The sequence below is a fragment of the Colletotrichum tamarilloi genome (genome assembly GCF_030869305.1).
Source record: "Colletotrichum tamarilloi strain Tom-12 chromosome Unknown Scaffold_22.1, whole genome shotgun sequence".
NCBI lineage: Eukaryota > Fungi > Ascomycota > Sordariomycetes > Glomerellales > Glomerellaceae > Colletotrichum > Colletotrichum tamarilloi.
In genome coordinates, this window is record NW_026849405.1 from 330,862 (window position 1) to 355,000 (window position 24,139).

Consider the following 24,139-nt stretch of genomic DNA (forward strand, 5'->3'; position numbering starts at 1 on the left):
TACTCCTTCTCAAAAGACCACCTTCCCCTTAATGATCAAGGCAGATAGACCATAGCGCCTCCTAGGCGTATCTCAATTTTCGCGCGGGAAGAGTCTCGACCCCCTGGAATTCTTCCTTACCTGCCATACCTTCCAGTGATGTTCCCTTCCATCTCGAAAGCCTCTTCGACTTTTGTCAAGACGCGCTGAAGATTTTGGAATAAGAGATTCAACTTCTATTCTTGATCGTGAAGTCCGCTTATAAAGCCATGCCCTCTTCCTTCCTCTCAACTCAGGCAAGGGACCTTCCATACGACTCTCTCCTGGCAAAGTATAACGCCCGTTCATTTAAAGTAGGCAAGAGGGCCCCGAGCTCATGCAAACAAAAGCTTGTCTATTAGAGCCCCGGTATGCTCCTCGATGTGTCAATAAACCCTCTTCTCTCCAAGCCAACAACCATTCCAAAAGCTAAATCTACTTCTTTAACGACTTTTCTTCCGTCCTTACAGTATTGCCAAGAGTCCCTTACGTATTATTATCATCATCATAATACTCGAGGCCACAGACCTTGATGGCGTCAATGATGCGCTGGCCAAGTCTGAAGAAGCACCCGGCTTGCTTGGTGATTAAGATTACTAAGAAACAATCGGCACCGCGGTTGCTACTATTCGCCTCTTCTAGAGGCGGTCGTGGGAATTGTGCCGGCAGAGGTCCAGCCGGCAGAGCAGAACGGCTCCGGTCAGAGCGTAACTCATGACCAACGCTATAAGGTGAAAAGCAGTTTAACACCAGCCCTTATGGGTCTTCTAGTTCCTTAGTACTACTATAGTCATCATAACTACTCGACGTTATCCCAAGCGTATTCAATAAGGAATATACTAGAAATGCTGATCCGTGGTTGTGAACTTTATAAGAGGGAAAGTTAAAAAGGTAAAAGAAAATTTAGAAGATAGCCTATTGAGACAGTGATAGTATCTACCGATACTGTGTATTGATACTATACAAACTATTTCGAGAATCGCCCGAGTAGCTAGTAAAAGTAGAAATTAAAAACAAATACTAAAAATACAAAATAGTATTAAGAATAATAAGGATGATAAGAAGTTAGGCAGAGCCTATGAGTACCTTTAAAATGCGTGTAAGTTGAAAGATCGTTAGGGTAGAGGGCCTCAATTAGTTTAGACACTCCCTCTACTCTCTCTACTCTTTTCTACCGAGGGGTACGCTGTTATAAAGCGTCCTAGCCCTACAACGACCCTGAACTACCTCAGAAAGCGATATTGACGCCGGTAGATTGATCTAGTCAAGACATAAGAGATAAAATACCAGTGAGTGCTTGACAGTTTGTCGGGTCCGGGATTTCCGAATAACCTCTTCCGGCATGTGGGGGCCGGCCGTCGTAACGGCCACTCCCGTCGCCGTGTCCCGTCCCTGACCTCAACCTGCAACGGCGTTGAAGGCGTTATGTAATACAACTTACACACCAAAGGTAAAACCAGAGTCCCGGAGCAATCTATTACCTCACGGCTTACCCTGGTCGAGTCCGGTTCCACGAAGGAAGGAAACCCACGTCCGTCCGGTCCCACGGCCGACCAAAGTCCCATTTCGTGAATCATCAAAGGACCAGAGACGCGGCGGTCGGCCAGATTATGAGCCGCAAGCGATTCATCGGCCGAACGCACGGTGTGAGTCAACATTGGCACTTGTGTAGAGCACCTGCAAGTGCAAGGATCGCCGTGACTCTCGGAGCCGTCTACGGGCCTTTGGTCTACGGGCCCCTGGTCTACGGGCCTCTAGACTCTGCAAGAATGGGTTCAGCCGCAGCCAGGTGTTTGCGGTGTTGGTCGGCGCCCGCTAGGGAGTAGCGCCCCAAAGAGACGGGAGATGAACAGAGGTCTGAGCGGTTTGCTGGATTCGCGCTTGAAGTCCTGACGTCGTAAATCCAAAAAGAGGCTTTTTGGCTTATGAAATCAAAGTGCGAGGGCCGAAGGCGTCGGCTTACAGTTTGACCAATCACGGGCGCTGGTTACAGTGGGTGACCCACCCCGCGTAAGTCGGACAAGTTTTCCCTCCGACCACCGAGATGGGCCGACCGACTGGGCTGGAATTCCTGGAATTCGTCTGGATTTTCCGGTCTTTAGATTCTCTTAGATCCATCATCCATGGTCTACGTAGTAGCACTCTTGATCCACTGCCACATGGAGTCTGCTGCAGCCGTCGTAAACCGTAAAATAAGGTAGGGAGGATAGGTACCTACTACCAGGACTTTGTGCTCGGAGTGACCCCTGCCCCTGGCCCGATATCCCTCCGCCCTTCCTCCGGCACTGACACACACACACACTCACACACGCAATTGAGGCTCACGTAACTATGGTGACGAAGGGCGTTCCTCCTTCGGACATTTTCTTCTTTTTTGCCAATTTCGATGACCACAGTTTGCAGCGTGTCCAGGCCGAGTGACTCGTTTCCCCAATTCTCTCCTCCCCATCCCACCCACTCAAACGCAGACAAGCTCACGCTAAGGTATCCCACCAAGTTTTACCTCCTTTGCTTACCTGCCTTACATGACAACTGGGTATCCAAAGTATGGAGCGCACAAAGAAAAGATACCTTGTCTTGGTAGGCATTGACCAAATGACCAGGGGGGGAGCTTGGGCGTTTGGCTGGGCCATCCCTGGGGCTTACGAGTGTTCAAATCGGGTTGGGGTCTGCGATGGTGCAGTCTTACCCGATGGGATGCTGCAGCTGGGAAATTTCACGATCTCAGATGTCATTCAGGATGATTTACTAGTGTACCTACCTGACCTGACCTTACCTTACCTTACCTCGCAAGCGCGAGCATCAGCCCGCCTCGTCGGATGGATACATAAAACCTGCCCTGCCTGCCGCACACCATTTCACATGCGTCTCTTGCCTCTTCTGTATCATCCAGGGTCCTCCTTCCTTTTCCTTCTTCCCACACCCTTAGGTTTGTAAAAGAATAATATCGACGTCTTCTCTGCCTTTTACTCTATAGATACGAAAAACATACAAACCAGCGGTTGGCCCAGTGTATAAGTTAATTCTCCCTTGGAGCAAAACCACGACAACAAGAATTTTCATCACAACCTACACTATCACCATGGGCTCCAAACACCCCGACGAGAACCTCGGTGACACCACCTCAGCCGATCCCTCCATCTCCACCGAGAAGCACCACGTTCACGATGACCCCAACATGCCCGAGACCTACGAGAAGCAGGACCCCTCTCACGCGACCGGCGACGAAGACGTCGTCTACCCATCTGGCCTCAAAGTCGTCCTCATCCTCATCTCCCTCTGCCTCGCCGTCTTCCTCGTCGCCCTCGACCAGACCATCATCGCCCCAGCCCTCGGCACAATCACAGCGGAGTACGGCAGCGTCAAGGACATCGGCTGGTATGGCGCGTCCTACCTTCTGACAACAACGGCCCTGCAGCCGATGTACGGCACCATCTACAAGCTCTTCAGCATCAAGTACGCCTATCTCACTGCCATCGCCATCTTTGAAATCGGCTCCCTCGTCTGCGCTCTTGCGCCAACCTCCACCGCCTTCATCGTTGGTCGCGCCATTGCTGGTATTGGTACTGCGGGTCTGTTCTCCGGATCCATCGTCATCCTCAGCTACACCATGCCTCTCGAGAAGCGACCCCTGGCATTCGGTCTTATTGGGGGCATGTGGGGTGTTGCGTCCGTTGCTGGGCCTCTGCTGGGTGGTGTCTTTACCGAGAAAGCGACCTGGCGGTGGTGTTTCTACATCAACCTCCCCATCGGCGGTATCGCCATGGCCTTTATCTTCTTCCTCCTCACCATCAGCCGAAAGAACAACCCCAGTGGAGAGTCTCTGATGAAGCGCATTCTGCAGCTCGACCTCATCGGAACGGCCATCTTCCTGCCTGCGATTGTCTGCCTCATTCTCGCTCTCCAGTGGGGTGGCGCCGAGTACCCCTGGAATAGCTCCAAGATTATTGGGCTATTTGTCGGATTCGCGCTCATGATTATCGTCTTCATTGGTATTCAGCTATGGCAGGGCGACAAGGGAACGCTGCCTCCCAAGCTATTCAAGAACCGCAACGTCGTTTGCGCCATGCTGTTTGCCTGCTTCTTTGGTGCTGCATTCTTCCCGCTCCTCTACTATCTGTGTAAGTGCCTTCCCTACCCCTGCTTCTGCTTCCACAGAGTCATCACACTCGAGAACCAGCATTCTAACAGATTGTAGCTCTCTACTTCCAGGCAATCCAAGGCGTCAGTGCCGTCCAGGCCGGCATCAAGATTCTGCCCCTTCTCCTCGCAACCGTCGTCGCATCCATTGCCAGTGGCGCCCTGATCTCCATCATTGGCTACTACAGCGCCATCATCCTGCCGTCTCTGGTCCTCTTCGCCGTTGGCTCAGGCATGATCACCACCTTCGACCTCGACACGCCCATGCGCGAGTGGTTCGGATACCAGGTGCTCGCGGGCCTCGGCATCGGCGCAGGTTTCCAGATTGGTGTGCTCGTCGTCCAGACGGTCTTGCCCCAGGAAGAGGTTCCCGTCGCGACCGCATGCGTGCAGTTCTTCCAGTCCTTTGGCGGCGCCATCATGATCGCCGTCGCCCAGACACTGTTCCAGACGGGTCTCATTGACGGAGTCACTAAGAACGCTCCGGATATCAACCCTCAGATCTTCATCAACGCCGGCGCTGACCAGGTCCGCAACATTTTGACGCAGATGGGCCGTGCTGACGCCATTGACGTGGTCCTTGAGGCCTACATGGATGGACTCAGGCACACCTTTTATGTTACTGTTGCTTGCGCCTGTGCTGCTTTCGTTGCCTGCCTGGGCCTGCAATGGAAGAGCGTCAAGAAGGAGGGCAAAGGTGGTGCTGCTGCTGTTGCTGTTTGAGAGTTTCAACGTCTTGTACGATACGAAGTAAACGGTTACATGAGATTTAGAGGATACCCGGTTTAGAACCCTGCTCTACTTAGACTAGAAATTGTAATGTCGGATTGTTATTGTGTATGAACGTAAACTTCTAGACGTGATTGATATGCTCTACTACGCTTTCATATGACAAAACCAAGAGTGGGTGAGGCCTGTACTAGACATGCGGGTCCTGAAAAACGGTATCATTGATGGCTTTTTGGCTATCTGGGCCTCATCAAAGATGGTGCGCTGCCAGATGCGGTTGTATGACTTGAAATAGGACTTGAGTTCCCATCGAGAGATATAGACGTTGTTGATCTTTTCCGAATCGGTCTCGTCTACGTACTTATTCTCGTTAATATAATCGATGTTAACGATAGGACGGTTGTTCTAGAGGTCATACGTATGGATCTTACCGGTATGGTCATGCGGCTCGAGACTAAGTCCGGCGCGCTTGATCTGCCTGCTATATTTGCGGTCCGTGAGGCGGATGCCCACATGCACTTGATGTAGGAGGCGACGGGTAGCGGTGTTGGGAGTGGTAAAGATCACTCTCTAAGTGAAAATTGTGCTCTCATACGGTGCTATGTAGCTCTCTCATTATGACGGGGGATATGTCCTCTAAATACAGTTGGCGGTCCTCCGAGATGTTATTCTCCTGCTCGATGGGCTTCGGGATTGTAGTGAGAGACATGTTGGGGGTTGTCCCTTGCATATTCTCACCAGAATACTCGAGGTAATAGAATAGCCGGATAACAGCCTTGACTGGTGGCGTGGGCGGGGAGGGCCTGCGAGGTGGAGGATGGGGTGTGCGGCGTCAGGCGAACACTGGTGATGAATCGGACGTTGAGGAGGAAGTCAATCCATTCTTCAAGCTCATCAAAGCAGTTTCAGGAGAGAGACGACCGCAACGCAGAATTAAAGCGTGAGGCGATGCATAATCCTATTATGCAGGCTACCAGACAACAGGGGTTTGGCGGCGGTGGCGCGGATGCCAAAGGTTGAATAAGTACTACTTCGCCCCCGGTTATAATAGGTTAGAGGAAGATCCCAAGTACGGTACGATATTCTCACCTGAACATGTCGATCATGCTGCCAGCTACGAGGTATCAAGGTTGTTTGTACGATGGGCTTTCTATTTTGAGTCGTGTACTCGACTGAACGCCAGCGTATAAACTAGAATAACCCATGCCTTCCGAGCATCCATCAATACAACAATTCTTCCCTTTCCCTTTTCCGAGCGCGAAGTGGTTCTTACACTTCACTGGGTATCATCAGGCAACGCATCCCACCCCCTCTTCACAACCCCCCTCGCCGTCGTCTTCTCCTCGCCGCCGCCAACAAACCTCATCACCCACTCCCACACTCTCCTCGTCTTGGCAAGCTGCGGATGTACCGTGCTCGGTTCCCCATCCCCATCCCCTCCTCCTGCAGCGAGAGACCTCTCCAGGTCCCTCGGACGATAATACCCGCCCTCATCCCCCTCCCCCAACTTCCGTCTATAAAGCACCGTCGTCCTAGTCAACCCCTTCCGCAGGCTCTGCCCATACACCTTTCCTCTAAACACATGCAGCGCCACATTCTGCAGTAACACGACGTCTTGTCTCCGGAGATTCGCCGGCGACGTCGGATCTGCTGTTGCGGGCTTACCGGCGCTCTTTGCAGCTGCTGGGGGAGGCGGCGGCATAGCAGGCAACCAAAACGTGACGCCGAACCCGGCGCGCGTGTCGTCTCCCAAGAGCACCTCGACCAGAGATAGTTCGTTGCCCCAGCGGGTGGTCACGCTTCGCGGGGTGGAGACGGAGATTACGCCCGCGATGAGGTTTACGGTGACGGTTTGCGGGGCGAGGCGGAGGAGGGAGGGGGCCGGGGGGATGTCTTCTAGGTCGGAGAGGTGGTGGGTTGACGTCAAAAGGGGAGGACGCGGGGTTGAGGTGGAGAGGTCTGCTGTGGTGTCTTGGAAGGAGTCTGTTGTTTCGGAAACGAAGGAGTCTGTTGCTGTTGTGTTGAAGGAGGTGTTGTCTCTGTGTCTGGATGGGTTTTGCTGGGGTGGAGGTTGTGATGAGGATGGAGGGGGCGGGAGTTGGGAGGATGCGAGGTCGTGGTGGAGGGCTAGGGAGTGGTTGTAGAATTGCTGGGAGAGGGGGTCTTGGGAGTCCGTTGTGGTTGTGGTGTCGTTGTTGGTTGTTTCTTGGTGGGCGTCCCTGGAGAGGGAGAAGAAGTGTGCTGGGGGGAGGAAGTTTGAGGGGAGGCCGTGGGGATGGGAGTAGCCTGTTGTTAGGGGCTTGTGGTATAAGGGGAGGGATCGCCAGGAGGGGAGGGCTATCGTGGTTGTGTCTGCGCCATTCTGAGTTGCTGGTGTTGACGTTGACAACGAGGTTGACGTTGAAGTTGGAGTGGAGATGGGTATAGCGGGTGGGCCGGAGAGGAGGAGGGAATCCGGGGATGACCAGTCGGCCTCGGGGGCGCCGGCGAAGATGATGAATTTCGGCATGCAGGGGTGTCTTGGGGCCGGCTCCGGTCCGGCGGCGGCGGCGGGTGTGTGGGTGTAGGTGACGGGAGTGGACTCGGTGAGTGTTGGTCGGGCGAGGTGTGGCAGACGAAGTGTTGCGGGGCACGAGAACCTGGCGGTGCGGCGTGCCTGGAAGATTGGAGATTGCGGGGTAGAATTGGGTCATCCAGTCCGTCACAGGTCCCTCCAGAACAGAGCTGAATTCTGATGGCGAGAGACACGGGAGCGAATGGATGACAGGCGGGTGACACTCACACACAAATACAGACACAAACACGACACAAGGAACAATACTCGCACAATGGGCAACAGGGAAAAACTCAATTCATCTCAGATGGCGAGACTGCAGCATCTCAAACGTGTGGCTGATGGTGTTAACCATTGTCAAACTTGTGTCCCCCCCCGAGTCGGTTGCCTCCAAGACATGGAATGGACACGCCAACACGGTCGATTCGGTGGAGTTTGCTTTTTTCTTCTCATTTTGCCAGAATTCTCGGTTGCCAATGCCATCAAATAGATGCCTTTAGAGTGCCACTTACATGGATGATGTCTACAGCCCCGGGGATGGGAATGAGCCGAACTGAGGTACAGATACTTTAAATATTAATACAGCACAGGCAGTGTTGGCCAAGCTACATGGCAGGGGGCGTACCCGTACTCCGTACCGGTAACCGCTGGTACCTCGGCATCTACCAGCTCCACACAACACCCCAGGACCCCAGACTTTCACCTTTACTACGTCGACCCGGTCCCTTTGTCGCAAGCCTAGTCCCATCTTCTAACCTCGTCAATCTTGCCTTGCCTACCTTACCTGTGTAGCCGATGAAGCTGGGAGACGATATTTTGAGACCTGGCCTCACCTTGACCTCTTTTCATCTTATTTCTCCTTACTTAATACACGTACCAGACGCACGCACTCTCTCACACATGAACTGAGTGTATTCTGGCTGAGCAACAGCAGTCCTTCACTCAGTGAAACTCACTCATCTCACTTCATCTCAATTCAACCAAACAGCCTCACTAAACAATCAACATGTCCTCCGTCTTCCACATCAAGGAGCACGTCCTAGACGGCTCACACATCCGCGAGTTCCCCCGCGCCCTCTCCCGCTCCCAAGACGACGTCCTCAAGCTCGCCGTAAAGGAGTACGTCCCAAAGGACAACCCGAACCCCAAGCCCGGCGACGTCACAATCATTGGCGCCCACGCCAACGGCTTCCCCAAGGTTTGTCACCTTCATCTCACTTCATCTCATGTTTCCTCATGAACCATACACCTCACGAACACCACGCTCACTAATCATCACAGGAACTCTACGAAGCCCTCTGGCAGGACCTGCACGCCCAATCCCTCCTCCCAACCTCGACCTTCCGCATCCGCTCCATCATCATCGCAGACGCAGCCTGGCAAGGCCGCTCCTCATCCCTCAACGAACCCCTCCTCGGCAACGACCCGGGCTGGTTCGACCACCCCCGCGACCTCCTCCACCTCATCAACACCCTCCGCCCGCCGCGTCCCCTGCTCGGCGTAGGCCACTCGTTCGGCGGCAACGCAATCGTCAACGTTGCCCTCATCAACCCGCGCCTCTTCTCCGGCGTCGTCCTCTTAGACCCCGTCATTTCGAAATGGTCGTCCAACGCCAAGGGCACCATCGCCGCGTCTCCCGCAGCAGCGAGCGCCCGCCGCAGAGATCTCTGGCCCTCGCGCGAGGAGGCGCGTAAAGCGTTCCTCAAGAGCCCGTTTTACCGCGGCTGGGATGAGAGGGTGTTCGAAGCGTGGATGGACCACGGCCTCCGCGACGTGCCCACGCAACTCTACCCCTCCACCTCTAGCACCAACAACCCCAAAACCCCCATCACAAAAGAAAGCGTAACCCTCGCAACGACAAAACACCAAGAGGTCTTCACCTACTTCCGCCCCTCTTGGCACGCCTACGATTCTTCCGGCACGAACCTCGTCAACCCAGACCTCGTTCCGGACCTCGACCCGGCCCTCAACGAGCGCTACTACACATTCCCCGTCTACCGCTCCGAAGGCGCATCCACCCTCGTACGCCTCCCGCACCTGCGCCCCAGCTGTCTCTACGTCTTCGGCGGCGCAAGCGACCTCTCCACGCCGGAACTGCGCGACGAGAAGATGCGGTTGACGGGGACCGGGGTCGGCGGGAGCGGTGGGGTCGCGAGGGGGAGGGTGAAGGAAGTTACGCTCGAGGGTGGCGGGCATTTGTTCCCGATGGAGGTTCCTGGGACGAGTGCAAAGTTGACGGCTGAGTGGATTGAGAAGGTGGTGGGGGAGTGGAGGGTTGAGCAGGAGGAATATGAGCGGTGGACGAGGTTGAGCGTCGAGGAGAAGACGACGCTTACCGAGGAGTGGATGGGTAAGATTGGGGGGTCGGCGCGGCCACCCAAGGCGAAGATCTAGAAGCATGTGTGTAGTTCACGAGCGACGGAAGTTTAGAACCAAGAGGAGCGAGAGCATGGTAGTGTTTGGCACCTTTGTGGAGCTGGATGTTTAGAGACACCTTTAGATGTAGAGTCTATGTACACAAGAAAGCCCGGCAGCTTGATCGTTTCATCATCACCGGCCCCTCCTACTCCTCTTCTTCGCCCTCCTCTGGCGGTATCCAAACCAGCAGGCCGTCCTTGTCGATCTTCATCCCCTCCGTCGGTATGATCCTCAATACCTTTTGGAAGTACTTGTCCCGAACCACGAGCGTGGGCCGGATGTAGTCACCCCGTATCAAAGGTAGCAACCGGTACGTAATAGTACGTCTAGACACGGGCAAGACGTGCGCCGTGGTCTGCTTGGAGCCGGAAAACGCAAACTCGTCACTGGGCTCCATGTTCAAACCAAACGTCAGGAAATGACTCGACGGGTTCTCAATGGTGATGTCCAAATGTATCAAACCCGTCACGGAATTGGCGAGAGAGTACGAAGCTAGGACGCGAGGCTCGGTGCCCAAGACGATGTATCTTGGGACAAGCATCCTGGTCGTGTTGACCGGCGCTGGTGACGAGGCTGTTGATGTGCGGCGCCACTTGAGGACAAAAGCCACGTCGAGGGACGCAGGCCCCCGATCGTCGAGACTGAACTTTTGAGCCACCAGATCGAACTGGGCCTCCTGCATCTGCTTTGGTGGGATTCGGAGCCCGCCTTCTGCGATGTCTGGGCGGGTCGCCGTGGTGCACCGTGCGTGATTCTGGCACGCAATGACTTCGGCGTCCATGCTGACAATCTCCAGGTCTTCCGTCGCGAACGATGCAAAGTGGCACACGAGACACCACTTTTGTGCCAGACCGCGGGGCTGCATCGCAGCTTCGTCTGCCGAGGGGTCCTGCACGCCCTCATAATCAAATAAGCTTGGCCAGGGATCCGAATGGAGACGCGGAATAAGATCGTAGTTTGCTTCAAAGGGGTTGACGACGTTGAGCTGGACGGGTAGAATCTGCATGATCAAGGTAGCCGGGTCGGCGGCGAGATGGTAAAACACCCTCAGTGTGACATCGAAAGAGGTGGTCAACTGTACGGGTTCAAGCCTGATCTTGACACGTTTTGACTGCGATATTGCCAAATTTCCAAGTGTCAACCCCGTAAGTTTGGCCTCCTCCTGACCAGCTTCTGCAACATGTTCTCCTTCGTCTTCAATGTCCACGCGGAAGGACGGGATCTGTTCGCCAAAGACGTGAGCCTCGAGCTTAGCCACAGCCTCAGTCTCCTCGGCATTGACAACATCCACAACCAGGTCCATTGGCTCGTTTGCGTAAAATTGATCCAGAGGTTGCGCCAGCTTGATCTCCAGCTTGGGCGGCCTGGCCTGGACTTGGATAACATGCGCGCTCTGCCGCACGATCCGTCTCCGTGAAAGAGATGGTCCAAACCAAAAGTCCGTCGCTCCCAGATCCCGGAAGGTAACGGTATAATTCAGCAAAAAGGTGTCCGTCTCCAGGATCAACGTCGCCGAGGATGCGTGCGCCTCGCCGGGCTCCCGCAGAGGTATGGCCATTTCGTAAACGTTCGTGTGCCCAGGCTTCAGGGTCAGGTTTCCAGATCCGCTCAGCCCTGATGAGCCTTCCTCTTCCTCTTCGCCGTCTCGAGCCTGCTCGGTCAGGGGCACGTCCGCAAGCGTGACGTTGCCCTTGCTCTTTCCACCATTGGACTCCGGGTCATGATCTAGTGTGATGGTTTTCAAGCTACCTTCAAAGTCGATTCTCAGGCCCTTGAGCGTCACCGCCGATGCATCTGGGAAAGCGTCGGATCGAATGGCAACTTGCGCTTGACAGTTTTCGCCAGCTTTACCATCTTCGCTTTTGAAGATGAAGGATGCGGCGATGAAGGAGGAAACCACATCATCATTAATGGTCACAGTTGGTTTGGGCTCGATATCGAGTCCCTCGAGTGACCTAGATATGTCGTAGTGCCAGTTGGGCCGCCGTGTGAACTCTGTGTTGCAGTCAGTGTCCGTAAAGATGAAGAGAAGAAAAGATCTTACTCCTGTTCATCAGCTCCCAGTCAATGGCGACTACAAGCTCCCCGTGACCAATTCGGGCGGCCGCAGCACGCAACACCCAGCTCAGGTCTTCCGTAATGTTGAGCCATCCCTCTGATCTGAACGACATGTCTTCCCAGAGAGGTCGCAGCAAAGCAACAATGTCGTCCCAGGCCTTTAGGTTCACCATTTCTTTCGCGCATTCCAAAGACAATTCGGCCGATAACCGCAGTTGACGCCGTGCCTGGAACTGGGATCTAGCTGCCATTAGAATGTCTATAATGAGCTTAGGATGATTGACGCCCGTCCCCTGCAGAGGAAACTCCTCGTGAGGATCTGGGCACATGTACGTGTCGTATTGGAAGGCCTTGCTCGCAACTGCCGAAGCCGGAGTGGTATCTGGCGAGCGCCGGTCTTCTTCTGGAATAGACCGGGCGAGTCTTCGCCGGGTCATCAGATGCTCAGCTGCGATGCGATACCAATATCCCGTGTGATGCAGCATTTCCCATGGTCGTAAGCGATCGGCTGCAGCAGCCTTTTCAGGCTGAAGAAATAACGTTCGCGTTGCTGGCGCCAAGCTGCGAATGTCCACTCTCTCGATTAGATTCGCCATCACTACCGCCCACCTCGATTCCCATGCAGCCCATCCGTAGTTATTCGTTCCCCGGCCGCGTCGGTCGACAAAGTCTGCTATCCTGTCCCGATGTGTGTGCCATTTCCGTACGGCAGCAGTGTTCTGGGATCCCCAGAGCAGGCATCGAATGCTGCGTATCGCCAGCACATCCGCAAGCATGCGCGCCTCGTTCCATCTCGGGCTCCAGCTGGGGATTATGTCCATGACGTCCTGACTGAGGAGCCCCTCATAAGCTTGTTCATACGAGCGCAGCGCCGCGTCCATCTCCTGTCGGAACTCGGCGAAAACCCCCGTCTTGTAATCGTATCGTACATTCCAGTCTTGCACCGAGGTCGTTTGGGAAGTGCTCGTAGGCGGCACTGTAGGGTGCGGAGCAATTCCGCGGCTGCGCTTCTTCCGAGCATGACGGCCGAGATCGCGATAGTACTCTATGGCTTGCAAGAAGACAGCCGCAAGCATGGAGTCTGCAGTATGCTCTAAATCTGTTGAAAGGTCCTGGGGCGACAGGTAGAAGAAGGACTTGTTGTCCAAAGCAACGCCTCGCCTGATGTTCTCGAGTCTCTCCTGCATGAAATCTTGCATAGAAGCCGAAGCAACGCCATCGCTCAGGAGAACAACGGCGAAGCGTGTCCTGTAGCCTGACCTGCTGATAGCGGTCTTGGAGTTGTTGATGTCCGTTTTCAGCTGATTGTCGTGAAGGGTAGCAAGTGTCGGATCGGTCGTCAGGGTATAGAAAGATACATAGACACTGGGAACCATGTCCTCATGCTTTTGGAGCCAGTCTGTGTTCATCAAGCCATCGGGATACAATGGAGAGACTGGGCTAAGAGGAGAAAAGGGCGAATGCAGCACAGCGGGCGTCTCGGGAGCTTCTATGCCGTCTGGAAGTCTAGCACGGCGAGGAGGGAGAACAAGAGACTATGCAGATGTTAGCCCTGACTTGATGCAAGTAGGTGGTGCGCGCCGTACTCGACCAGCAACGGCGACCCGCAGCCTGTACGGCTTCCCGCTGTCTTTGCCATTCCATGGGTGATTCCTTCCATCTTGACGAACTATGTAATCTTTCAAGGCTTCGGCATTCGGGTTTTCTATGCTTGGCAGTTCGGATCGGATCAAGAGGGCTTGGTCTCGAAGCTCTGCGTTCAGAGGCAGGGCTTTGGCGGGGCTCGAAGTCAGGCCGGCAATGACGATGTGCGGGATGTTATGATCCAGGCTTCCAACCGGGTATCCGTCCATTATTATCAAGTTGGAGCATGCAGCGCAAGGCGACCATGAAGATATCGATTCTTTGGGCAGGGGTCGACCGGATCGCAAAGCTACTCTAGATAGACACTGCACGTTAGAAGCATGTACTCCTGGTGATGGCAGTAGCTAGTGGGCACTCACGGAAGCAGTACTCAAGGGAGCATGACCGCTTGGATCAGGAAACCAGGCGATTGCAGCAAGAGAGCGTGCAGTGAGCAAGACTTGCACGTTGTCGCGAATGGGGAAGCTTCGTGCAAGTTGAGGAGCGCGCAAGCATGGGTGTCCTGCGTCCTCCAACAGGTCTGTGAGAAGAAAGATACATGTCAAAAGTATCACAGCTCTCGTCCCGCACCTCACCCCATTCCCAGCCCACCGCCGGTAATCCTAAGCTACGTTAATGTGTTCAGGCCACAGGTACCTTATCGTCCCGCTGTAGTGATACGGGCAGTGACCACAAAGCAGGTGGACACCCCCCCTGGAACAGCGCTGGAGGCACAGGGCAGCCGATCAGCGACAGCAGGACATCTCGGCATCGGGTAAAGTGGCTGCCGATGCTGGGTGCCATGATTGGCTGTACACCTAAATGCGGTCATGGTCGACCCACCTCCAAAGAGCGTGGCAGCAGTGGAAAGCGCAGCGCAGTCGCTCTGTACCTAGTAGGACGCTCATCAGTGTGGGAGCGCAGTCAGGTACCCTCCACAGGGCCAGGAAATCCAGCCTCGCCCGCCCGCGTGCTTCTCCTCCCGCCTCGTCACAGAGGCTGCGCGCAGAAATTGAGGGCTACCCATTCTACCTTTCCTACACCTCTCCCACACCACACCATTCTCCGAACCGGTCTCGTAAATGACTTCCTCTCGCACCTCTCCCGATCCGCTTCGAACTCAATAACCAGTCATTTGAGACTGTTTAGTCTCTTTACTCGAAAAAGGCTCCAATCGACCCCAACTCTGTCTCCCCTCGTCCTGCTTCTCGCTGCCGCTGCCACCGCACCCACCTCCGTGATCGCTTGGGCACGTCGCCAGGGGCAAGAGTCTGAATAGCGCAATGGCAACCCAACAGATCCTGTTCGCCGAGACGGTCGCCGCTATGAAGAAGGCTCTGAAGCGAAAAGCCTATGGTACGCAGACCAATCACTTCCCGTCGTGAAGCCTTGTCGACCTCACATTCTAACGAGCACCTGGCAGAATCCGACTCGGACGACGAGATTGACCACTACGGCAACCGCGGCCACAAACTCCAGAAGCGCGCACTCTTTGCTCACAAAGGTCAACTCGCACCACCCTCCGGTCCCGAAGTCTACAACGAAGTACGTCGCGAGTTCCTCCCGCATACCCGCCCACGGCGTCCGACCAACACTAACCATCGCAGGTGATTGACTACGCTGGCCAGCAGCGCACGATAATCAGCCGCAACCCTCCCATTGTAGACGAAGAAGGGTACGAAATTGACAGCGACGACGACGAGGAGCGCATTCAGGAGGCTGTCTCCTCGGCCACAGAGCTTGACCCCTACGCCAATATTCGAATTGAACGTCAGTACCACAAGAATCAATCGCGGTCCCAGGCTCTTAACTGACCCCGTTCCAGAAATCCTAGCTCCCTTGACTGCCTCAATCGATCTGCCACAACATCCGACCCTTTCGAAACCCTTCACAGCCAAGACCCTAGACGAGATAGCAGAGCAAAGCTGCGACGTTCGACGGAAAGAAAATGCATCGCTGTGGAGAGTCAGACATCTCTTCACAAAGATTTGCGGCGACTACACATGGGTCCCCTGTGGCATGATGGTCGGCCCGGACGATGCCGACTTGTACTCTACAGACTACGTCGAACGCGGCTACCTACAAAACACGAAAGCCACCACTGCCGGATCAAACGGGGACGCCTCCTCTGGTACGTTGAGCGGCGATGCGAAACCAGAACATGCGCCAAACGGCACGAACGGCGAGGCGTCTGGAGACAAGGACAACGAAGATGGGGACGTAACAATGACTGATGCCGGCTCCGAGAAGGGGGATGCTGCGAAGTCCGCATCTGAAAAGGCAGACAAGGAGCACACTCAGCCTGAGGCAGACGCATCCCAGGTAGCAAACGGCGAAACTTCCAAACCTAGCACGGTAGCCAAGGAGGCACAGGTTGAAAGCAAAGCCGACAAGAAGCAGAAGCAAAAGGCGGTTGACGTTGAAATGCACGATGGCAACGCGATACCTCCGTCACAGCCCGGAACAGAACTGGCTGATGGCAACGGTACGCATGCGCCGTCAATGGCGACGGCATCGGAGACGGCGGACGAAACCTTTGTCCACCCATTTTTCCGGCCGCCGGCCAACGCTCGCCCAGACCGAGATGTGGGTCTACCAGAGGCAGAGGCCGAGGATATCCGCCGCCTGTTAGCTCTGTACGTCCAGAAACAAGAGGAGGTCTGCCGCGGTGCTATGAAGCTCCACGAAGGCCTTCTCAAGGCCAACCGGCTACGCAACACAGTTCTCGAGTGGTCCAAGTCGGAAGCGCACAGTGGTGCCAACCGGGATATGTCTGACGGCGAGGACTGGTACGACAAGGAGAAGTGGGGCCTCACGGAGGATCTCAAGAAGGGCCAGGACGACGAGGAAGAAGATACGGGCACCGTGGCCAAGAAGACTAGGAATCGCAGGTGAATGGGTGCCCGGGCGTTGTTGGCTTACTTTGAGGGATTATCTCCGGGTCATGGTGTTTGGCGGTTGACGTTGCAATTGATACCCCCCATGTTGCGAATTGGTCAAGGCGGCGCGCTGTTTTCTAGTCAGTTATATATATATATGCTGAATTCCTTGATGACCCTTTTCAGTTCATGATTCTGTACTGCCTTCCCTTGCGTCTCAGAGTCTTTGGAGGACTGGATTGCGTTGGATGCGCTGGCAAAGGAGCTCGTTCTCTCGAGCTATCGCTTGCCGCGTCAAGGATCGGATAGCTGCGGCGGGGGCTGGAGGGTTCATTTACCCCAGCCCCGAAGACCGTCGAAACCCCGTGAAGAAAAGAAACCTAAGGCTACCTACCTTAAGATCAAACGGTAAAGGTACCTCATGGTAGGTACGGAAAGGTACGTAGGTAACAGGATGAAAAGTACTTACCTAAGGACGTAAACCGTACCCTTGGACCCCCAGCGGTGCATTACTGGTACTCCGTTATGACGAGACGCTATGGCCAGGTGTCCCCGCTAACATAAATACCTGGGGTGGAGCAAGCTTCTGTCACAAGCCTGCGAGACTTCCCAACCCATCCTTCTCTTCTTCCTAAATAAGCTACTCTCTGTCCTCAACGGTTTTCTTTCTTTTGAGAGGAAAACTACTCGTTGCATTGCCTTGCAGATTTCTCTCGTTCTACAACAGCATTCCTCTCCATTGACATTGGTATTCGCCATGGCGCCCGTCCAGATTGACAACAAGGCCCTGGTCGACTTCAACCAGAAGAGCCTACTCAGTACGTCATGTCGTACCCGTGGAGCTTGGGCCCTTCCTTTCCTCTCGAGCTCCTCGTCGTCGCCTCTTTCCCCCCGCTGACCCAAATCGTTGCAAACAGTTTCTGCCGCTGCAATTGCCTTCAACCCGTTGTTCTGGAAGTAAGTTGCTTTCCTATGTTCGTCAGCGTGCCTCAGCTAAGTTGTGTGCTAACATCTGCGTAGCATCGTCGCAAGACAAGGTTCGTGAAGCCGCCACGGTCGTGTCCCAGTAGCCACCGTCTAACCTGCTTGGTTCCCAGAGTACAAGAACAAGATCCTCACCAAGCTCGCTGGTGGACGTTCGCAAGCTGCATGCTACGGTCTGGCTGCCACCATCTTTTCTCTCGGCATTTTCCGTGATCTTCTCTACGAACGGGCCCTGCGCTTCCAGCCAGCCCACCCACTTCTCGCGTCCGATGCGGTGACCTATGTCGGATACGCCCTCGTGGCGTGTGGCAACGTTCTCGTTCTCTCTTCGACATGGCAGCTGGGTATTACCGGCACGTTTCTCGGTGACTACTTCGGCATTTTGATGGACAGCATCGTGACTGGCTTCCCCTTCAGCATTACCGACGCCCCGATGTACAATGGGTCCACCCTGAGCTTCCTTGGCGCCGCCCTCATCTACGGCAAGCCCGCCGGCATCCTGCTGACTGTCTGGGTCTTCATCGTTTACCAAATTGCCCTGCGCTATGAGAACCCCTTTACTGCTGGCATCTATGCCAAGAGAGACCGCGAACGTGCTGCTGGCAAGGACACCAAGAAGATTAGGTGAATGCGAAAAGAGGCCCAGCTTCAACAGCACAAAACCCATCTCCACATCCCGTTCCGGATCGGGGCCGAGCGCAAGACCGGACGACAGGGGGTGTACGGAGCCACGCAGGTCCCCGCCGGGATACTGCGGTGATATGGGTCTCGGTGAGCCCGGTCAGTCCGGTGAGCTGACCGTCCCACACACACATCTTCCCGAAGGCGGCCGGCCGAGTCAAGCCCAAAACGGCCCGCCAAGGGAGAAGAGAGAGAGAGACCAAATAAAAATGGACATCAGCCTTCAACAAAGTTCGGCTGTCGAACACCTATTACTTTAGTGATTCAGACCAGAGAAACTTCGCTTCTAGTCAGGCCAACCAGAAGATGCAATTTACATGACATGGTTAGGCGCCTCCGTTTACGCCACAGCTTCAACTTCTGCTTTTATCCACTCACAGACTTGAAATGGCAAGCCATGCCATAATCGTTGATTTCGCCATGTTGGTTAACATTAGCAAGTGCCCTCTCCCACCGGCTATTCCGAACGCGGACAAAAGGTCTCAGGAAGTCTGGTCCAGAAGCATTCTCCCAAGACTCGACTGACTGCTAGTGGCGGGCGCTTCGTGGAGCGCCCTTCTTTGCTCGTCCCGCCCCGTCCGCATTAGCCAAGAAAGACCCTCGCACATCTGGACCTGTTTCGAAGAGAAAACCCACTGCCCGGTTCCATTCCGTCTTTCTTGGGCGTCCCAGTAGCTCGGTCGGATGTTTCCCAGGGCTTGCTCTCATGACGATGTGGTGTCTCATACGGAGGCGCCGTAGGCCTTCGCGGAGACCGCATTCGGAATGTTTTTTGCCGTCGAGTGAGGATCTGGTAGTGTTTCCGGCTCCGTTTTCAGCATCGGCACCTTTGGACGTGACAAAACTATGCTGTTTCCCGTTTCCCTCCTCAAACCCTCAAACCGAGGAGTCTTTTGTTCCCCTTTCCCTCCCCCCCTTTGATGCTCTTGCAAAGCGTTCAACGCTGCCGCTCATAAGCGCTCCCATGGCAAGTTTTGACGAGTCTGCTTGTCAAGGTTACACATTGGCATCAATTCTAATCGTCCCCTTGGAATGTAGCATCGCGGACCAGATCAAAATCTGTCGTTGCTACCTGGGATACCATGAAGCCTACATGGCTGGATGAGCCTGTCGCTCAGCAAGGTGGCAGTTCCCGCCGATCCAGCGTCAGTCCTTTCACCGCCGACTACACCATCAGCCAAACTCTACATGGCCAGTCACACTCGGAGTCCAGGCGACTGAGTGACGTGCCACCGGATTTCATCAACCTCAATGCCATTGTATCGTCGCAGGGCACGTCGGCCAGCACTGAGGATTTTGCCCCGAATACGCTCAAGAAGCAGACGCGGATCGACGACGAGGGCCCGTTTTCGCTCCTTGAAGGACCGACACTTCCCTTGCCAGGCCATACCGTTCACAAGAGGGAGAAGAACTGGATCAACAGGCGATGGAGCGACCTCATGACATTTGGCAAGTTTGTGGGACCCGGGTTCATGATTGCCGTCGCATATAGTAGGTATCCTTGGAGAACGAGGTATTGAAAGTGCAGTCGAGACTGACCATCTGACGCAGTTGATCCCGGAAACTACGCCACTGATATCGCCGCCGGGGCTTCCTATCACTTTGACCTGCTGTTCATCGTTCTGCTGAGCAACATTGTTGCGATATTCCTCCAGGCGCCGTCTATCAAACTCGGGACCATCACAGGCCTTGACTTGGCGACCGCCTGCCGCGTCTTCCTCCCGAGATGGATGAATCTCATTGTCTACGCACTCGCCGAGATTGCCATTGTCGCGACGGATATGGCGGTCGTCATTGGAACTGCAACGGCTATACACCTGCTTATACCAAAGTTGCCGTTGATCGCCTGCGTCGTTCTCACCATTGTGGACGTTGTCTTCATCGTCGTCTTTTACCGCCCTGATGGTTCGATGCGCGGCCTACGGCTGTTTGAGATTGGCGTCTGTTTTCTTGTTTTGGGCGTCGTCGTTTGCTTCTGTATTCAGCTTTCGTTGATTGAGAATACGACCGTCGGTCAGGTGTTTCGCGGATACCTCCCGTCCAGCTCCATCATCCAGACTCAGGGGTATGTAGAGAAGGCCCTCCTGCGATCCAATGGTCGTGCTAACATGTACTGTAACAGATTATATCAGTCTTGTGGAATCTTGGGCGCAACAGTCATGCCTCACAGCCTCCACCTTGGCTCGGGCGTCGTCCAGTCCCGCCTCAAAGACTTTGACATGAAGGAGGGTAACCTCCAGGAACTCCCCCGCTCCGACACAATGACCACCGTCGATAGCTACAACAAGGTCTTTTACTTCCCCTCCATGGCCGCCATAAAGCACTGCATGAAGTTCTCCATCGCCGAGATCGTCTTCTCCCTCTTCATCTTTGCGCTCTTCGTCAACTCGGCCATTCTCATCGTGGCGGGTTCAGCGCTCTACCAGGGCCAGACGTCTCTCGCCTCTGACATCTTCGGTATGCACGACTTACTTGCCAACAGCATCTCCTCCGCTGCTGGGATCATCTTTGCCTTTGCCCTCCTTTTGTCAGGCGTATCCGCGGGCCTGGTATGCACCATCGCCGGCCAGCTCGTCAGCGAGGGAGCGCTCAACTGGCGCATGCGGCCCTGGCTCCGCCGCCTCGCGACGCGCCTCATAAGCGTCACGCCGACCGTTGTCGTCGTCGCCGTCGCGGGGCAGTCCGGGCTCAGCAACGCCTTGACGGGCACGCAGGTCGTGCTGAGCACCGTGTTGCCCATCATCACGGCGCCGCTGATTTATTTCACGTCGTTTGACAAGTACATGACTGTTGTACCCGGCGCCGCGAGCTACGGGTCTGATACGGGCGTCGTGCCGGCGCGGCGGTTTAGTGCTGTTGGGGTGAAGATGGCGAATTCGTGGTGGGTTACGGTGCTTGCTGTTTTGCTTTGGTTGATGATTACTGTCATGGTTGTGGCGAATTTGGTGTTGTTGGTGTTAAATGCTCATAATTGAGCGTTTTTGGTTTTGCTTATGGGAGGAAACGGGGAAAGGTATACGCACATTTTGGACGTTTTGACGACTGATGACTTGATGACTTGCTTGTATATTCGATACTATCATGTATGTAATGTACGAGACAGTTGGAGTGGTGGTGGGATTTAATAAGGGGATGTATAAAGGAGGCGAGCACAATTCTGACATGACAGACAATTTTCAAGTTCACTTCTCTCGATTATATCTTATCTAAATGCTTGTGAGATTCTACTGTCTTTGATTCAGCTCAGTTTTTCGTATGTTGCAGATTTACGAGGACTCATTGTGTATTGCCTACTTACTTACATATGGTACCGAATGTCGGCACAAGATGAGATGTGAATCACGAATATTTGATCATCGACAACTTCCCCTGCCCGGGGAGACGTGGATATACTCGCATTTCGGTCCAACCCTTCCTGATTCTTACATGTCAAAGCAGGATGCGGAATGCCATGTGGGAGATGGCTATGTCGCCGGTCTTTGATGAGATTGTCGATGACAGAACCTCTTCTATCTAGAATAGACTGGAGATAGTTGCGTGATTTTGGGACCCTTCATGATCTTCATCCATGGGAAGAAAATATGGGCGTCAAGGCGGGCTTTCTCTACTGAGATCTTGGAATTGGATCGATTAGGCATATAGGCATGTAGATAGGAGCACGACTTGATAATTTCACTGAGTTTACCTAGTACAGTGAGCCTGCGAGCTTGATGTGTAGACAACGTCGGAAGAGAGCCAGGTCGTTTTTCCTACTTTTGGGCTTGGAGGCGTCATCTGATTAGGCCTAGGACTTAGCTACTTGACTGTGTAAGTTATATTGGCTTCGAGAAGGCATTCGCTTCCATGGGGTTATTACCTTACTGAGTACACTGGCTGTTGACAGGTCATGATCTTCTATGAGAACGACGGAGTCTTGCTCGCTAACTGCTTCTTGCGCGCTGCGCCTGCCACTCCCCCAAGGAGTCTATACACAGCTTGCTTCTGCGATCTGGAAGTTCACCGCCGGATAAATGTCACTATGGAGGCAAATAAGGTAGTCGGTCCTTGGCCAGGGAAACCATATCGGCGGGCGGAGACAGGCTAGATATTGATTGGAGGATCTAGCAAGGGCCGGCTTGCCAGCTCCCGAACGCTTCATGATTAATTTCTGCCACCCAGCCAAGAAACGAAAAAATCGAGATTTGTCTTTTACAACACCCGGAAGGAGCCTCTCTGATTTCTATCGTTTTCCCTCAAACCATTGACTGCGGCATACAAGGAACGAGATTCCCGACACACCTAGATCTACAACCTTTTGAACTTCCTTCTCTTCGCGCCTTGGATTTAGCGGCAGGCTGGCACACTGGGGAAGCGAGCAGCAGCACCACGGACGAAAAAAATAGCTGCCCCATTCTTCCATTTTTGACAGGGGACATAAGCGGTCAATCGAACCTCCCCGTCATCGCAGCCCCTGCATTCCTAGCCGCAAAACGGCTTGGTTCGGCTCAATGGTCTAGAGGTATGATTCTCGCTTTGGGTTCTTGATTCCGTCAAGTCGTCTTCTGCGAGAGGCCCCGGGTTCGATCCCCGGTTGAGCCCCATTCTTTTGCTTTTTTGGCCATCTTAACCTTACCTCTCGACTCTTGTTCTCTTTTGTCGCATCTTACATACACTCCTCACTTTTGTCGGTTTCGGTTCTGAGCCTGGTTTTCGCCCTGGCTGAAGTTGACGTCGTGGTGCATACAAATTATGCAGTAAGTGGTGGTGTGCAAAGGAGTGTGTGTGTGTGCGCCCACCCACGTGCCGACAGATGAGCCAGACTTTATTTCCAAACCTACGGAGTACTTGCATCTTAGCCGTGGAGTCTGCGTAGCAAAACGTCGAACCTCCTGTCAATGTGAGGATCAACAAGCGAGTCGAGATGAGCAACGTCGCAGCGGGACGAGGGAAAAGCAGGCAGGCTTGGCCAGGGCCCCCTAACGATCCATCCGCGCCAATTTCGAGCAATCTCGAAAAGCCCACCGGGCGAAATCGATTATTCGATCCAACCTTTGGTCTTCAGTGGTTCGTACTGATTGTTGCTATTCCCGCTATTCTTTTTTGGGGGATAGCCATCCCGATAATAGATGGCAGAATGAATGATGAACTAGACTACGTAGCGCCTAGGCTGATATGCCCTGGCCACTGGTGCGCTGGGTTGCCTCGATTGTGTTGGACCCTGGTCCTGAATCTGGCTTGAAGTGAAATGACGGCATTCCGTCAGGATTTATGTCTCTCTCTTTAACCCACGCAGGCGACGCTAAGGTATCTCATAGACACACACGCACATCTTGGAAAACCCCCCCAATGTTGGATGCGTCTGGATGCCACCCTGCAGGGCAGAGCAGTCTGCCTGGTCTGCCTGGTGCAGTGAGTGGGATGGGACGAGATGCCTTGGCGAGGGCAGATGCGCAGGATATTGGGATACGGCAGCGGCGGCGGTAGCAGCAGATACGGCGGCAGAAGATGGGAATATTCTTGGCTTGCAGCTGCAAGTGAGCCAGCAAGCAGGCAAGTAACCGACGGCCAGCCAGAGAGGTACAGAGGGCAGAGGAAGGATGGCAGATGGGGGGCAGAAAAGCAGGGTTTCAGCATCCCGTCGAGTGCCCATCCTGTTCATCAAACTTACAGCGGGAATCGATACGAACTGGCGTGCGAATCTCCGATGACGGATGAACTCTGAACTTTGGACTGTGGTCCGTTGGACTCTTTCCCGACTGATGCTTCGTTACGGAAGAGGGCTCGACAGTAAAGTGACTCTCTAGCCCCTACGCCATGAGATATGTTTATCTATACAGACGGATGCCAGGGCAGTCTCTTCTTCGATGAACGGAGGGATCAAGCTCAGGTGTGTGGTGGATAAGGTGCTCTCCACGAGTCTCTCCAGACTGATGGACGGGACTTGACGAGTTCTCGCAGGCTAAGCTCAGATACGTACCGCCGCTACTGGCCCCGTGCATCTGTTAGTGGGAAGGCCGTGCAGCTGCCATCCCTACCACACTTCACTACCTCTTAGTACTGAGCCCAGACAAGAAAG

At 54.3% G+C, this 24,139-nt stretch overlaps 7 protein-coding genes across 7 annotated transcripts; 5 read left to right on the plus strand and 2 right to left on the minus strand.

Moving 5' to 3' along the window:
• Positions 1-3,100: 3,100 nt before the first annotated feature.
• On the plus strand, positions 3,101-4,881 carry CTAM01_07304 (major facilitator superfamily transporter; the record flags this gene model as incomplete). The annotated part of the gene is made up of 2 exons (XM_060523327.1): positions 3,101-4,139; positions 4,217-4,881. 2 exons carry the CDS (start codon positions 3,101-3,103, stop codon positions 4,879-4,881), a joined length of 1,704 nt encoding a protein of 567 aa, XP_060382065.1.
• A 1,282-nt stretch (positions 4,882-6,163) lies between these two features.
• Positions 6,164-7,396, minus strand: CTAM01_07305 (uncharacterized protein; the record flags this gene model as incomplete). The annotated part of the gene is made up of 1 exon (XM_060523328.1): positions 6,164-7,396. The coding sequence occupies one exon, from the start codon at positions 7,394-7,396 to the stop codon at positions 6,164-6,166; it is 1,233 nt and encodes a 410-aa protein (XP_060382066.1).
• Positions 7,397-8,447: 1,051 nt separating this feature from the next.
• Positions 8,448-9,835, plus strand: CTAM01_07306 (uncharacterized protein; the record flags this gene model as incomplete). The annotated part of the gene is made up of 2 exons (XM_060523329.1): positions 8,448-8,639; positions 8,723-9,835. 2 exons carry the CDS (start codon positions 8,448-8,450, stop codon positions 9,833-9,835), a joined length of 1,305 nt encoding a protein of 434 aa, XP_060382067.1.
• Positions 9,836-10,004: 169 nt separating this feature from the next.
• On the minus strand, positions 10,005-13,770 carry CTAM01_07307 (uncharacterized protein; the record flags this gene model as incomplete). Its single annotated transcript, XM_060523330.1, has 3 exons — positions 10,005-11,854; positions 11,904-13,452; positions 13,504-13,770. 3 exons carry the CDS (start codon positions 13,768-13,770, stop codon positions 10,005-10,007), a joined length of 3,666 nt encoding a protein of 1,221 aa, XP_060382068.1.
• Positions 13,771-14,823: 1,053 nt separating this feature from the next.
• Positions 14,824-16,435, plus strand: CTAM01_07308 (uncharacterized protein; the record flags this gene model as incomplete). Its single annotated transcript, XM_060523331.1, has 4 exons — positions 14,824-14,896; positions 14,964-15,085; positions 15,148-15,310; positions 15,366-16,435. The coding sequence occupies 4 exons, from the start codon at positions 14,824-14,826 to the stop codon at positions 16,433-16,435; spliced, it is 1,428 nt and encodes a 475-aa protein (XP_060382069.1).
• Positions 16,436-17,176: 741 nt separating this feature from the next.
• Positions 17,177-18,031, plus strand: CTAM01_07309 (phospholipid methyltransferase; the record flags this gene model as incomplete). Its single annotated transcript, XM_060523332.1, has 4 exons — positions 17,177-17,237; positions 17,337-17,376; positions 17,440-17,456; positions 17,517-18,031. 4 exons carry the CDS (start codon positions 17,177-17,179, stop codon positions 18,029-18,031), a joined length of 633 nt encoding a protein of 210 aa, XP_060382070.1.
• Positions 18,032-19,166: 1,135 nt separating this feature from the next.
• On the plus strand, positions 19,167-21,059 carry CTAM01_07310 (metal ion transporter metal ion transporter; the record flags this gene model as incomplete). The annotated part of the gene is made up of 3 exons (XM_060523333.1): positions 19,167-19,575; positions 19,636-20,149; positions 20,207-21,059. 3 exons carry the CDS (start codon positions 19,167-19,169, stop codon positions 21,057-21,059), a joined length of 1,776 nt encoding a protein of 591 aa, XP_060382071.1.
• Between the last annotated feature and the right edge of the window lie 3,080 nt (positions 21,060-24,139).